General features: G+C 35.8%; 1 protein-coding gene across 3 annotated transcripts in view; it reads left to right on the top strand.

The window, feature by feature from the left end:
* The window catches only part of cbc (protein CLP1 homolog), a 194,100-nt gene that overhangs the window by 3,855 nt on the left and 175,690 nt on the right, over positions 1-14,555 (top strand). For all 3 annotated transcript variants that reach the window (XM_090415421.1, XM_090415438.1, XM_090415432.1), the window contains exon 2: positions 9,859-9,936. In XM_090415421.1, the coding sequence (XP_090271547.1) occupies positions 9,859-9,936 (78 nt within the window). The remainder of the gene's footprint in view (positions 1-9,858; positions 9,937-14,555) is intronic.

Below are 14,555 nucleotides of genomic sequence, written 5' to 3'. Positions count from 1 at the left end.
GAATTGATCACATGTTATTCTACTGGCAAGACCTCTATTAGAAAAAAAAAAAATTATAAACTACATCAAGCTAAATTCTATTTATGATAATATGAATAAGCATTCTTTCTTACAGATAGTTTTCTTCCAGTAACAATGATGTCCTATTTTTAGCATTACAATGGTTATATTTCTCTCTCTGCTGGCCCATCCTGGGAGTATACCGCATCTGTAACATATCATATGTAAGAGAAACAGGACTCACAATTCTTATCAGACAAAAATAACATAAACGACACATTAAATATAATCATTATGGTGAAGCTGGATTTTCTGATCATGCAACTGAACACCTTACATAGAATAATGATGGTCTAAAAATCCCAAACATATGGAAGGCATATATTCAACCCATGGAACCTTCCTCTCTAAGAGCAACAATAAACAGGACTGTAGGAAATCCAGGATCCTAAATGAAAAATAACAATTGTAATGCTAAAAATAAGGACATCATTGTTACTGAAAGAAAATTATCTGCAAGTAAGAATGTTTATTCATGTTATCATAAATAGAATTTAGCTTGATGTAGTTTATAAATATTTTTTTTTGTTTTTTTCACTAGAGGTCATGCCAATAGAATAACTTGTGATCAATTCATTGTTTCTCTAGCTTACTGTATGTAATGTAACTTAGCTTTTCCTGTATATTTGTATATGCTCCAGATGATGATCTTAATATGAAATTCGAAACGTCGGGATATTAAAAGAGTTATTTATAACGATTATAAAGGCCATAATTTCTAAAATGAATGCTGATCACTGTGTAACACTAAAAGAAAGGATTTGGCTAGCATAGTTTCCATTTGTTTGTTGCTGCTATATTAATTCCAGAGGATATTGTGTTTGAATAGTGATTAGTATCCGGGATTGTTGCATTATTTAATAATCTGATGATATTGTTGTTGTGAGTCTTTTCTTGGATCTAGTCTATTTTGCAGAATTCTTCCCACTTTTCTTGTTTGCAGTTTGAAATTTCTTCTCCAATTTTATGAGTTAATTCTGCTAACTTCTTTTCTTCTGTGTTATTTTGATATTTCTGTATTATTATTATTTGATAATCTTTCCAAACTGGAACCCATTTATTTTTCCTGAGTCTTCTGGGAATTGAATATCTTGCAGCTCTCTGTTCTAGTTCTTTACTAGTGGATGTGCCAGTGCAGTATGTTTCTAATAGTTGTGTGTATTAAGGCCAGTTTGCTTGTCTAAAGTTCCAAGATCTCTTTTTCTGTGGTTTTTGGTCTAACCGCAAATTAAAGGTTGTGATAATAGCTATGATCACTGATGGCATTGTTCAATATTTTTACACTGGGTTAGATTTGCAGTATCATAATCTACTGCTGTGATGTCTAATATTAATCTAATACTAATGCTGATGTTCCTGTTGTTTTGGACAGATATATATTTTGCTTGTTGTTTATGAAGTCAAAGTTTAGGTCAGCAATTATGTCCTCTATTTGTCCTGCTTTCTGATCTCATTGTGGGAAGCCTCAAGTTGGGCTTTTGACATTTAGATCTCATAATAGGATCTTTGTAGCTGACATTGTCTGAGTTGCTTAAGTAGTTCTATATATATATATATATATATTTCTGTTATCTGGATGGTATGCATTGACTATCGTAATGCATTTTGGTAGAAATATCTTGACTGCTTGAGCCTCTGTGTTACTATTTATATTGCTGTATGTAGTTGATATGATTTCTTGATATTTAATGTGTTGGGTCCTTAAGAGTATAGCTAGATCTCTGCCAGAATGATCCAGTTTATCTTTCCTTAGTGTTGAATAGCCTTTGATTTGAAGTGCATCTAAGTGATGAAGAATGTCTGTTTTATGTTGCTGCACCCATGAATGTTTATTTACAAATTTATAGTACATTGTACCATGGAGAATACTAAGGATATATTTTTTCTAATTTGTAAGTTATATATATATATATATATATATATATATAAAAATAAATGTGTGTGTGTTTGTGTGTGTGTTCAATTTTATAAAGGAGAAGTATGATATGCACTGTGTTAATTAACAATGGTTAGTTTCTTACTCCCATTGTGTAATTTTAGTTACATTGTGGGAGATATGATAGGTATATTATGAACAGTGTTTCTAGGCTTCCCGATGAGTCTTTGGACTTCATGGAGATATGTTAAAATAATAATAATGATAATAATTTGCTTTTACATAGACTGGAAATCCTGCGGTAGAGACCAAACATAACACTTTTTCAAGCCACACTGGGAGATGAAATTATTCTCCTACCTAAAAACAATCCAAATATCCATGCCTGTGGTGGGATTCACCCACAGCCTGTTGGTCACATGGCCAACCCGGCCTTAAATACCTTGTAAAAAAACAGACTAATTGCATGCTTTCTAGTTATATTTACCTATAATTTCCTATCCTTTTCCCCTTAAAAAAAAGTATTATGGGATTGAATGCTTCACATTTTCTGTGAAGCCTATTTTATTATTTTACCTGTGCTAAAAGACTTCTCCAGATGGGCTTGTATTTAGTATTAATATTACTTCCAAGCCTCTGTGGAGTCCAAAGACTCACCTCAGGAGGTTGAATACTCAGACCACAATAACTATCATACCTTGCATTGAATACATTCAGTGTTGGAACACCCACCAATCCTGCTGTAGAGACCAAACATAACATCCATTCTGGTAATGAATTCCCCTCATTCACCATCCACCGAGCAGAAAATCTTTTCCCCTCCTTACTGAAATGATCTTTGTACAGTTTCCAGGTAAGACCTCTTGTTCTTGCATCAACCATCTGCCAAACTCTGAAGATTTTTTTTAAGACTACATTCTCTCAATCTGTCATCATACCTGATATTCCAGAGTACTGAGACAGTCATATTCACCTCTGCACTCTCTCCAATGTTTCCTTATCACCAATATAGCTAGGTGACCAGATCTGTGGACAGAAATCCAAATGAGTCATTATTATTATTACAGTAACCTCCACTGAATTAATACTCATTGTGGGAAGCTCACTCAACCAGCAAATTGAGTGAAAAATGTATTCTACTCACTAACAACCTCCCTCTCCATGTAAAAAATCTACTCCTCTCACTCTTCTTCACCACATCTTTATACAGCTTCCAGGGATGGCCTCTTGTTCTTCCCCATCTTGACATCCACTCTTTTTATAATTCCTTCTGCATTGATCTGGTTGAATCCCTTAACTAACTTGAAAGTCTCTATCATATCTCTTCCTGTCCACCAAACTCTGTAATTCATTTTCCCTCAACTGCTTTGCATAACCAACACTCCAGACTCCCAATATCATTTTCGTCATTTGTCTTTGGACCCTTTCTGGTGTTTCCACATCACAATGAAAACTCACCTGCCAAATCTGAGCACAGTAGCCCATGTAGTGTCAGATTTTGTATCCTCTATATAAGGCATATCAGATTTGATGTGCCTTATATAGAGGTACTACCATCTACATGTCAGTGTTCTTCTTATGATGTAGCATTACAATGTGCATTCTTTGCAACTTGCCCTAGGAACTTTAGTACACTGTCTACCATTACCCCCAAGAGCCCAAATCTCATCCACTTTCTGAAGTATGGCTCCACTGTACATAGCCTTATATCTCTGTAATACCTTCCATTTATTAATATGTACACTACAACTTTATCATCTGTCCAAGCTAAAAGTCTGTTCAAATTTTCCTGTAGAAAATTAACATCAGCAGTACTACTAATAATATTACCTGAGTTTGCATCATCAGCAAATATTTGAAGATCCCCAGTCAATCCACATAAAATAACAAATGCATTTAACAGTAGTGACTTAAGAACATAATCCTGACCCGAGGCATGGCAGTAGTCACGTTTCTTTTCTGAGACTGTCCATCATACTCAACTTTCTGGTATCTTTCAGAAAGCCAGCTTTCAACCCTCTAATTAATCTATTATCCAATCCCATATTCTGTAGCTTATATATTAATCTTTTATGTGGCAATCTATGAAATGCCTTTGCAAAGTCCAGAAAATCACTGTACACAAATCTGCTCTATCCAATGCAGTTGTCACCTTCTCATAAAAACAGATTTCTAAAACGAGACCTGCCCTTCACATACTCGTGCTAACCATCATTGAGAAGCTGATGTTCATCAATCTAATCCTATAATCTGTTCCTACCAATTTCTCTAACACTCAATCACAACTGCAAATATACAGATCATCTATAATTTGAAACTTGTATAAGAGGTACCATTTTGCCTTGTTTCCATTGCTTAGGCACCTTTCCCACTGCAAGACTTAGATTAAATAACCTGGTAAAGGGCATGCCTAACTCTTTTGCACATTCTTTAAAAAATGTGGTGATATGTCATTTATTCCCACAGCCTCATTAGCATCTATTAACCAAAGCAACACTTGATACACCTCCGATTCTTTCACTTTTAATTATCCTAATATGGCATGCCTACTGTTCATAGAACTGGGGCTGGCAGATTGCGAGTAGTTAATTCATGCTGAAGGGGAGAAAGAAATAAAGGATGTACGAATTGGTCACCAACATGCAAAATCATGTAAATTTTCCAACTGTTGTACAAGCAAAATAGTTACCACTTTAAAAACTAGAATTTTCATAAAAGAAAAGCTAATTTTCCAATGAATAATAATAAACACTCATCCCATGAAACACATTGATTACCCTGTTATCAGAATGGATTCTCCTTCTTCTGACTTGTTCAGAAGTATCGAAGGGTCTCATATCTGTGAGTGTACAGTACCTGCCTCCATTCTTCACATTTCATAGCATCATGTCTTATTCGGTGTATCTAACACCTCCTTAACCATATACTTGGATGGTCTGAAAAGTTCTCGGCCTCAACCATAAATGGCACCACTATCGGGAAGGTTTTTCTAAGTTGGTACATTAGTCATAAGCATTGATGTGAAATTGCAAGTCATTCTATCAAGTTGGAAGTCAAAGTGTTGTCTGTATCCCTTGAAATGGATAAAATTGAGTATCGTACAATTATAAAATTCTTTGTAAAAGAAAGTTTAACGGCAAAAGAAATTCATTCGAAGTTCATAAAAGTTTATGGGCATGCTTCTCCTTCATTTTCAACAGTTAAGAAATGGGCTGCCGAGTTTAAACGTGGCCGTACCAGCCTTGAATATGATCCACGTGAAGGATATCCAAAAAAGTGAAACAACACGAGAAATCATTATCAGTACATGATATGGTATTGGATGACTGGCGAATCAAAGTGCATGAAATTGCTGAGACTATAGGCATTCCAAAAGAATGTATATAATATATTTTGCATGAAGAATTTGCAAATAAAAAATCTTTGCACAAGATGGGGTGCTACTACGCTGATCAAAAACACACTCGCATGAAAATCTCATCAGTGCTTGGAGCGTTTTAACAAGAATAAAACTGATTTTGTGCATCATCCATTTATTACTATGGATTAGACTTGGATTCACCAGTACACACCAGAATCCAAATAGTAGTCAACACAGCGGGTAGAAACCGGTTGTTCAGTGCCAAAGAAGACAAAGTCATGGCATCGGTGTTTTGGGATGCTAAAGGCATTTTGTTTATTAATTATCTTGAAAAGGATAAAACAATAACCGGAGAATATTATTCCGATCTTTTAACTAGACTGGATGAAAAAATCCGTGAGAAAATACCTGGTTTGCAGAAGAAAAAAAATCATTTTTTATTATGTCCGCACAAGGGTTGTAAGTTGTGTAGTGCCAGAAAGAGCTCTGGAAAAATAAGTTCTATTTTGAATAATAATTGGCAGTGTTTCATTTCAGGATTTCATTATTTATTTTTGAGAACGAAGTGTGTCTGAGTGATTTTTGGTGTGAATTCTATCAGAATTATTAGTCTAAATTGCTGTTTAAATATCACACAGTGCTGGTCAGGAAGTCAACCATGTGGCCGTTGACTGGTGCTACTAGGCGAATGCCACGAAAGTCGAGTAGCATTGGCGACATAGACTTTTCAAAACTGATTTGATGTCCTGAGTACGATATGTATGCATGGTGGAATGTAAGATGTGTCTTTGTGGAGAAGGAGAGAATGAGTGAAAGATGAGAAAAAGTGTGGATTTGTTGTAAGCGTGATATACTGTTGGACCATGATACACAGAATGCGAAACTGACTGAAAAGATAGTGTACATGAAAGAAACAGAAATAAAATGAAAGATAAAGAGGCTGATGGAGTGAAAGTTACAAAAAACTGAAATGAAATGAAAAACAGGAGAAATTGAGGGAGTGAAAGAATGCAAGGATGTAGAAGTGAAAGTTACGGAAGAAGTTGTGAAAACGGAAGTGAAACAAAAGTTGGAGAAACTGAAGGAGTGAAAGAATGCAAAGATGTACAAGTGAAAATTAGTGATAAGGGTGTGAAAGAAAGTATGAATGAGGAAAAGGAAATAAAGTGCTGCTGAACGAGAGGTAGCGAGATAGAAAGTGAAATTGTCGGAATGCAAGATTTAATGAAACAGATATTGGAAAGGAAAAATGAAATGAATATGTTGAGTGATGTTAGGCGTCTAGTGGAAATTAATGAAAGTATGTAAGAAAACATAATGAAAGAACAAAAAGTAAAAGAAGTGATGAGTGATTCCAGGATAGCAATATAGAGACTCCATAATTAGGGGCTAGTTACTGACAGAGTCCATAAGGTCTACTATCAGGGTGAGTGAATGAGTATGATAATTAAGGCGTTGGACATGAGGAAGAAACAAGCGAGAGAGTTAGTTTTGATTGTAGAGACGAATGATCTAACTGGACATAAGGAGGAGGTGAGGACAAATATCAGGAGGGTATTGAGAAGAGTGAAAGATAACAGTGTAGTAGGAAAGGTTGTCAGTGTATTACCCCAGTATGCTGATGACGAGTTGTGACGCAGAACCAAAATCTTGAATGGTATGTTGGCAGAGCTGTGTGAGTAGAAGGGAGTGGAGTTTGTGGATGCATAGCATGTGTTTGAGGGAAGAATGAAATTATACAGGCGTGATGGGTTGCATTTAAATGGCTTTGGAGTGAGTGTGCTGGAGAAAGTTTGCTGAATGAAAGTATAGTGTGGAAGTACAGTGTGTGTGATGTGTGCAGGGATCAGAAGGAAGAGATGAAGAGAAAAATCAGGAGAGTGGTACTGAAGAGACAGCTGTGCTTGGCAGTGGAAACAGTAGTGGTGTCAGAGAGGAAGAGAGAATGGGAATACAAGAGGAACAGAGAAATGGGGGGGGGGGCTTGGGTGGACAGGGAGACATGGCATTGAATGTTGTGTATGAAGATGGAGTATATTGCAATGTGGGTGGAGAAGTGGAGACTGAGGCAGTATATGTGGTAAGTGGTGATAAAGGTGATTTGGCAGGTGTGGTGGGGAAATCACAACCAACATATGGCTTGGATCGAATTGTTTTGTTTAAGGCATTACTGATAAAACACACCACTTCACCTTCTTTAGAATATACTCTTCAAATAGCCACCAGAGGTCTCCAGCTGTCCACAATGTTCAGATTAGTGAAGCACCAGTACCTCTCAACTGTTAACTTCACCTTTTTTATCGAGATGCCCTTGATAAAAAGGCGAAGAACCGTATCACACACTAAAAGGATCATCCCTGTCATTTGTATACAGAGAATGACTGTACACAAATAAACACATTTTAGACCCCACAACTGGTCATCTTCTCATCCCCACTTGGAACTGGGCAGGAATCAGAACAATTGGGGATCTTCTAAGAAAGTGGAAGAACTTGTGTGTAGAGGCTTAAGTGCTGTGAGGACATCATGTTGGAGGCTTAATGGATTTTTTACAACACTCAAAAAGAATTAAAATAGAATTTAATACTTCCTATATTTCGTCTTAGTCACTAGGACATCTACGGGGATTACAGAAACAATTAATGTAACATGCACACACAAATCTTACAATACTCAGCCCAACCACGTGGGTGACACTAAAGTCCTATCTAGGTGGAGCCCCCTCTAAGCACAGTAGTAGGTGGCCTGGAATGTAAGGTGGGACCTCTGGTGATGAGTGTTTCCCAAAAGCTTCTGAAGATGTGGGAAACACTCATCACCAGAGGTCCCACCTTACATTCCAGGCCACCTACTACTGTCCTTAGAGGGCTCGCCACCTAGATAGGACTTTAGTGTCACCCACGTGGTTGGGCTGAGTATTGTAAGATTTGTGTGTGCATGTTACATTAATTGTTTTTGTAATCCCCGTAGATGTCCTAGTGACCAGGACGAAATATAGGAAGTATTAAATTCTATTTTAATTCTTTTTGAGTGTTGTAAAAAATCCATTAAGCCTCCAACATGAAAGTGGAAGAACCATTGAACAGCTACTAATAAAAAAAAAATTCCCAAATCAAAATCACAGTACCAGAAAGTGAAGTTGTCACAGAAGCCCTTCCAGACCTCATAACAATGTAAGGTATCCAAATTTCCACCAGCACCCCACTTTCCAGCTCATATCACTGCCTCTCCTACCTACCAACTATAGGAAAGTCTGCTACTCGCTGATGTCATTGGATCTAGCCATTCCACCTTTCCAAAACTGTGCCATCCAGCTTCTAGTGGAACTTACCATATGAGACTGCAAGCATCAGAGCCAGTGCTGAAATCCAGTAGAGACTTGGCACAGCATCCTGCCAAACCAGGACTGCACAGATTTAAACTCATTGACTCAGATTTCTATACTTACTGCAATGCACGTGGAACGCATACTTCACCTGTTCTATAAATACGCCTATGATAAGATATGTCCTGAATCTTGAGGGAGAGATGTTAATTCCTTGCTGTTTCCATAGAAGAGGTAGCTATTACTAGCATCTACACCACACAGAGTGCAATAGACAGTACAAATACCTCTTCTGTAGATGCCAGCAATAGCTACCTCTTCTGTGGAAACAGTAAGGAATTAACATCTCTTCCTCCATATGACAGTTGTATTTCTAATTCTGAAAATTTTGATTTTTTCAATTACTATTGAATATTTAATATTGAAGATTATGTATCTGGTTTAACATTTTTTGTATGTTTTTTATTTAATAGAGTTAAGAATTTTTAAGTATTTTTTTTCTTCTAAAATGGATTTAAATAAAAAAAAATAGTAATGTTCACATTGAAAACAAGTTTGTGAGCTTTAAGAAAAAAAAAATTAAAAAGTGGTTGAAACACTCCACTTGTTACATTGTATAGTTTTTTACGTGTTTAATTATTATTTATAGAGTATTCCATGGAGTCAAGACTCATTGTAGGAGATCTAATCTGTCCATTAAATAATTCATTAATTAAAATAAAGTTTGGTTCCTGTAGTAAATTTAGTTTTATATTTTTAACAGATGTTTTAGTGGCATGTATAAATTACTCACTGTGCATTATAATAATATTTTATTCATAATGAACTTACAATAACATTTTAATACATTCTGTACATTGTAAGTTCATTATTAATGTTTTTAAAATGTTTTAGATTTAATGGACTTTCTGCAATAACTGACATCACTTCTGCCAATTAGTCCATTAAATTGAAGGCCTGCTGTATGTATGTGTGTGTGCATGCCTAAAAGTATGCAAGCATACAATTTTTAAATGCTATGAATGTCTTAATTTTTATTGATATAGAAAGGTTTGAGTCTGTTAGTATAAGCAGATGATAGCAGAAGTTTTGCTCCTGAAACCAGAATTAGTTGCTCCATCGTGTCAGAATTGGGTTTTTAATTTTATTTTATGCATATCTTTCATTGACTTTATGATAATATTTATTCCTAAAATTTAGTCAACATTAAATATCTTGGATATTTTAATTTCTTAGAATACACAAGAATTCAAGCTGGATCCAGAATCTGAACTCCGTTTTGAAGTTGAAGGAAGAACCAAAGTAACATTAGAAGTAAGTGTCTGTTTCATTAAATTGCTTCTTGATGTTTCTGCTTTTCGATCGCTAACAAAAATTCACTAATTTTGCATACGTATGGTAACACTTAGATGAAGAATGGGTATGTGTAAAGTATGTGCATCTTTGATATAATGTTATGTCCCTAACTTCGTCTCTTTAGTCTTTATCTTGCAAATTGCCTTCGCCTATATTCTTCTAACTTCTACCTTCAAGATATCACCGAATTTTCTACTAATGTCTGAGTTATTGCTCCCCGTAGTATCCCTAGTATTTGTATTTTTACTGCGCCCTTTGGGATATTTAGTTTAGGATATTATATACATAAACAGAGAAAAAGAACTCAAATATCTGAAAGTGTAACTATTTGCAGTCGTGACACTATTTCTTGTTACTCAACATTAATCTCTTAAACTTCCCGTTTCTTAACATTAATTCCCCGCATGATTAGGCTCGAATGTTTCTAAGCGGTGCATTGGATTAGCAACATCAGACAACTTTTTTATCATTAAACAAAAGGTTTATTGTTTCTCTAAACATGATACATTTCAAAATACTCAACTAAATTACTTACACTAAAATCAGCTTAATACAAGTGGTTGGGCTATGATTCGACAAAAGTTACTACGATCATGCCGCCACAAAATTTCATACAAAACATGAATTCACTTAACATGGACAAATTAGATTACTACACTCTATTAGATTATTAAACTTCAAGTACACTAACCAAGTCATTAACTACTCTAGCACGTACTTATGACGATTCTGATTTTCTACACATTACATCAGGCATTCAAATTCCTCAGGCTGCTTAATTATTCAATTCACACTAATCAAACTCAAGATTAACAAAACCATTCACTTCATTAACACACAACTATGTCATTAACTTTCCTTTTACAATATAGTAGGCACTCAAGATTCATAGGACAATTAATTACTCACAAATTTTCAACACTAGTTAGCTTGCTTTTAACACTCTTTATCAAATTCTAAAGTCCTATTATAATTTCTCCCTAATCACTTTAACAGTTCCGTATTATGACAAAGGTACCTATCACAAACAACTTCTAGTTAACATAAGATAAAATTCACAATACCTTTCTTTAGCTTCACTTACGGGCTTTACCTTCTACTGAACGAACTTGCTTGCTATAACTTCTTGCAATTCAGGGCTATACAAACATCTGCGCGGTCGGCTGTACTATCCGAAACGAGGACATCGATATCTTCACAGTTTCCTATGACTCTATGGCATATTTCGCTTTCTACATAGGAATACAGGAATAGCTTTCCCGCTCACCTTCATTTCCTTGTTGTGGCATGAGGATATAAGCCATATCTCTCCACTCAGGAACACCATGAAATCCACTAGAAAACCAAACTAAAACCACCGTGACTATCCAAACGTTTCTTCTCCTCTGGCAAAAGGCAAAAAGCCTCAAGCCTCCTTGACTATCTAAACGTCTTCTCCAAAAAAACCCAAAGAGCCTACTCTTCCCTAAAAGACCTCGAGGGGGGGTTTCCCACCCTTTTATAGCTGCTCCCCTAACGGCGCCCTTTCTCACTTCTTTCTCCCGCCTCCTACTTGTTTTTCGTCTGTCTACCAATTGGGTAGCATTTTGCCGCCATACGTCATTTTGATCGGCAACTTGTAATGAAGTTTCTATCCGGGTATAGGCCCTAAGCGATATTCCGTTATTTCTCTTGTTAGCCTCTATCTTAGCCCCTTTCAAATACCATTCTCAGAATTCTACTTAATGCTTAATCTGTAGCCTCTCACATAGCGTATTTCATGACTCATTCTTTTCCACTTATGTACTTAACTCTTTCATTCTTAATCGCATTACAACATTAATTCTTAGTTAGCTACTTATTTAATACAAATTCCTTGTTTAGTCATAATACATCTTAATACATTCTTTTCTTTTGCTATTTTAACTAAACAATAGACCTTTACATTTTACTCAATTTATACTGGATGCAAGAATATTTTATTAATTAAATTGTTCCTTTTATGCAGGGTTTTTTATTTATGTTATTTATTTTTCATGTTACACCATGATAACTGAGAGTATTATATTCTCAAGATATCAGGTGTAACAATAATATATGGAAAAGCACATGAACTGCAAAATAACACCTAGGTGAAAAATGGATATGTCTAAAGTATGTGCATCTTTGATATAATATATGGAAAAGAACATGAACCGCAAAATTACTTCAAAGAAATTTTTATTTAGTGTATATAGTGAATGGTATGGGATGATCAGCATAAAAATGTAATAGATTGTAATGAGTGGGGTTGTTGAAACTGTAAGCATTGTTAATGGTGATTGTGCAAGGGCAGGTATGGTGGGGAAATCTCAACCGACAAGTGGCTTTGGTAAGGCTGGTTATAGAGTTATAGACCTAAAAGTTAATTGCTGTATTTATTTACAAATGCCAGGAGTATCAGAAATAAGGGAGATGAAATTGTTTCAATTGAGTTTATTTGCTCCAAATAGCCTTCCCTCCATTTGGTGAGAGTGATCATGAAGTGATCACTTGGATTGTGGCTAGCCACATAAAGACTTCTATGAAATATATGTGGAAGCACAACGCTGGTGATTATGACATAATTAGGAGGCAGCTTGTAGCTATAGCATGGAATGAGGAGTTGAGCATTAAGGAAATAAATACTGCTTGGGAACTGATAAAGAAATAGGTAACAGCATCAATTTTTGTAAATGTATTTCAAAGGTCAAAAGGCTGAATAAGGTAGATGAAAATGGATGAATTAGGGGATTAAGCATGAAATCTGAAAGAGGCACTTTGGAAGCAGTACAAGATGAATAATGGTAATAACAGTTGCACAAAGAGCAGGCCAGGAGAGGGACTCAGTTGGTAAGGACAACAAAAGTGTAGTATGAGCAGAAATTAGCAAATCAGGCCAAGAACAACCCTCTTGAGTTTTTTTTTTTTACGATATGTAGCAAGTAGAAAGAAGAGTGATTATGATGATGGTGGGGAGATGATGTTAATTAATGAAAGTGGGAGATTGGCAACTTCTCCAGAGGATGTAATTGAGGTATTCAGTGAGCTAGCAAGAGGTCTATGAGGAGTTAAGTAAGCTAGATGTTAATAAGGCAATAGGACTAAATGACAAATCACCACTTGTCTTAAGAGAATGTTCCAAGCTGTTAGCATCAGCCGTGGCCTACCTGTTTAACAAGAGTCTTACAAAGCACAACTCCCAAAGGAGTGGAAGGAAGGAAGGAAGGAAGGCAATATTATTTCCACTTCACAAAGGTGGTGGTAAGGCTAAGTCAACAAATTATAGACCAATCTGTATATATGGAGTTGTAGTTAAAATATTGGAAACAGATAGGATACAAAAAAGTAGTTTAAAACAGTGGTATTTGTGTTTTTCAGCTTGGTTTGTTAAAGACTGGTTTTGTTTTGCTAACTTGCTTCTGTACTATAACAAAGTAACAAATGTATTAGACAAGAGAGATGCATATACACTGGTATACTTAGATTTTGCAAAGGCTTTTGATAGATTTCCACACCACAAGTTGGTCACTAAACTGAAGCAAATGGAATTGGATGGTCACAGATCACAGATCAGCAAGTTGTGTATGGGGAGGGATGCTATATCAAAAAAGGAGAGTCTCTAGTGGTGTGCCACAGAAGTCTATTTTAGGACCATCATCATCATCATCATCATCAAATTCCTGCATGTACCTTCAAGGGGTGTACAGGATATGACAGTACTACATGAAAAAATTACATCATTACTAACTTCCTATCTATAATTTTCCTCCAAATCAGTCTGTTACTTGTCAAGACTCCAACATTATCAGATCTTATATTTCTATCGTCTAAGGCACTTTGTACCGTATCAATCCACCTATATCTTGGTCTTCTTCTGGGTCGTTTTCCTGCCAACCTGGCAGAGAACACTTGTTTTGCTAATCTTTCCTCTCCCATTCTATTTAAGTGACCATACCATCTGAGATTAGCTCTGCTAACACATTCTTGGATGCTGACAATGTCAAGTTCTTTCCTAATATCCTTGTTTTTAATATGATATTGCCATTGATGCCATCTGTTCACGCCTCTAATCTTTCTCAGGACTCTCATATCTGCGGTCTCTAGTCTTTGGTCAAGTGTTTTACTTCTGACCCAGCTCTGAGATCCATAAGTTAAAATTGGTTTGAACACAGTCTTGTATACAGCTAATTTAGTGTTCCGACTAATTTCTTTCTTATTCCATATGAATTTATTCAATTGACTTCCCACGATACCAGCTTTGCTGATTCTGTTGTCTATTTCTATATTTAGTTTACCATCTTCAGTAAAAATTGTGCCTAAGTAGCTGAAATGTTTTACTTGTTCCACAGGTTCTCCATTCACAACACAGTTGACATTTTCAATGATTCTGCCTATTTTCATTGTCTTTGTCTTTTTATTGCTGACCTTCATACCATATCTATTACAACAGCTATTCAATTTAGTCAGAGAATCTTGCAGACTTGTAGCGGATTTATTTAGAAGTATAACATCATCTGCATAAAGCAAAGAGCTGACATTAACATCTCCAATTTTGATATCAGGTTTAATACCACATT

Source organism: Typopeltis vanoorti, chromosome 1, assembly GCF_054136105.1.
Source record: "Typopeltis vanoorti isolate ZY-2024b chromosome 1, IOZ_Tvanoo_1.0, whole genome shotgun sequence".
Lineage (NCBI taxonomy): Eukaryota > Metazoa > Arthropoda > Arachnida > Uropygi > Thelyphonidae > Typopeltis > Typopeltis vanoorti.
This window is presented reverse-complemented; position numbering and strand designations above follow the sequence as displayed.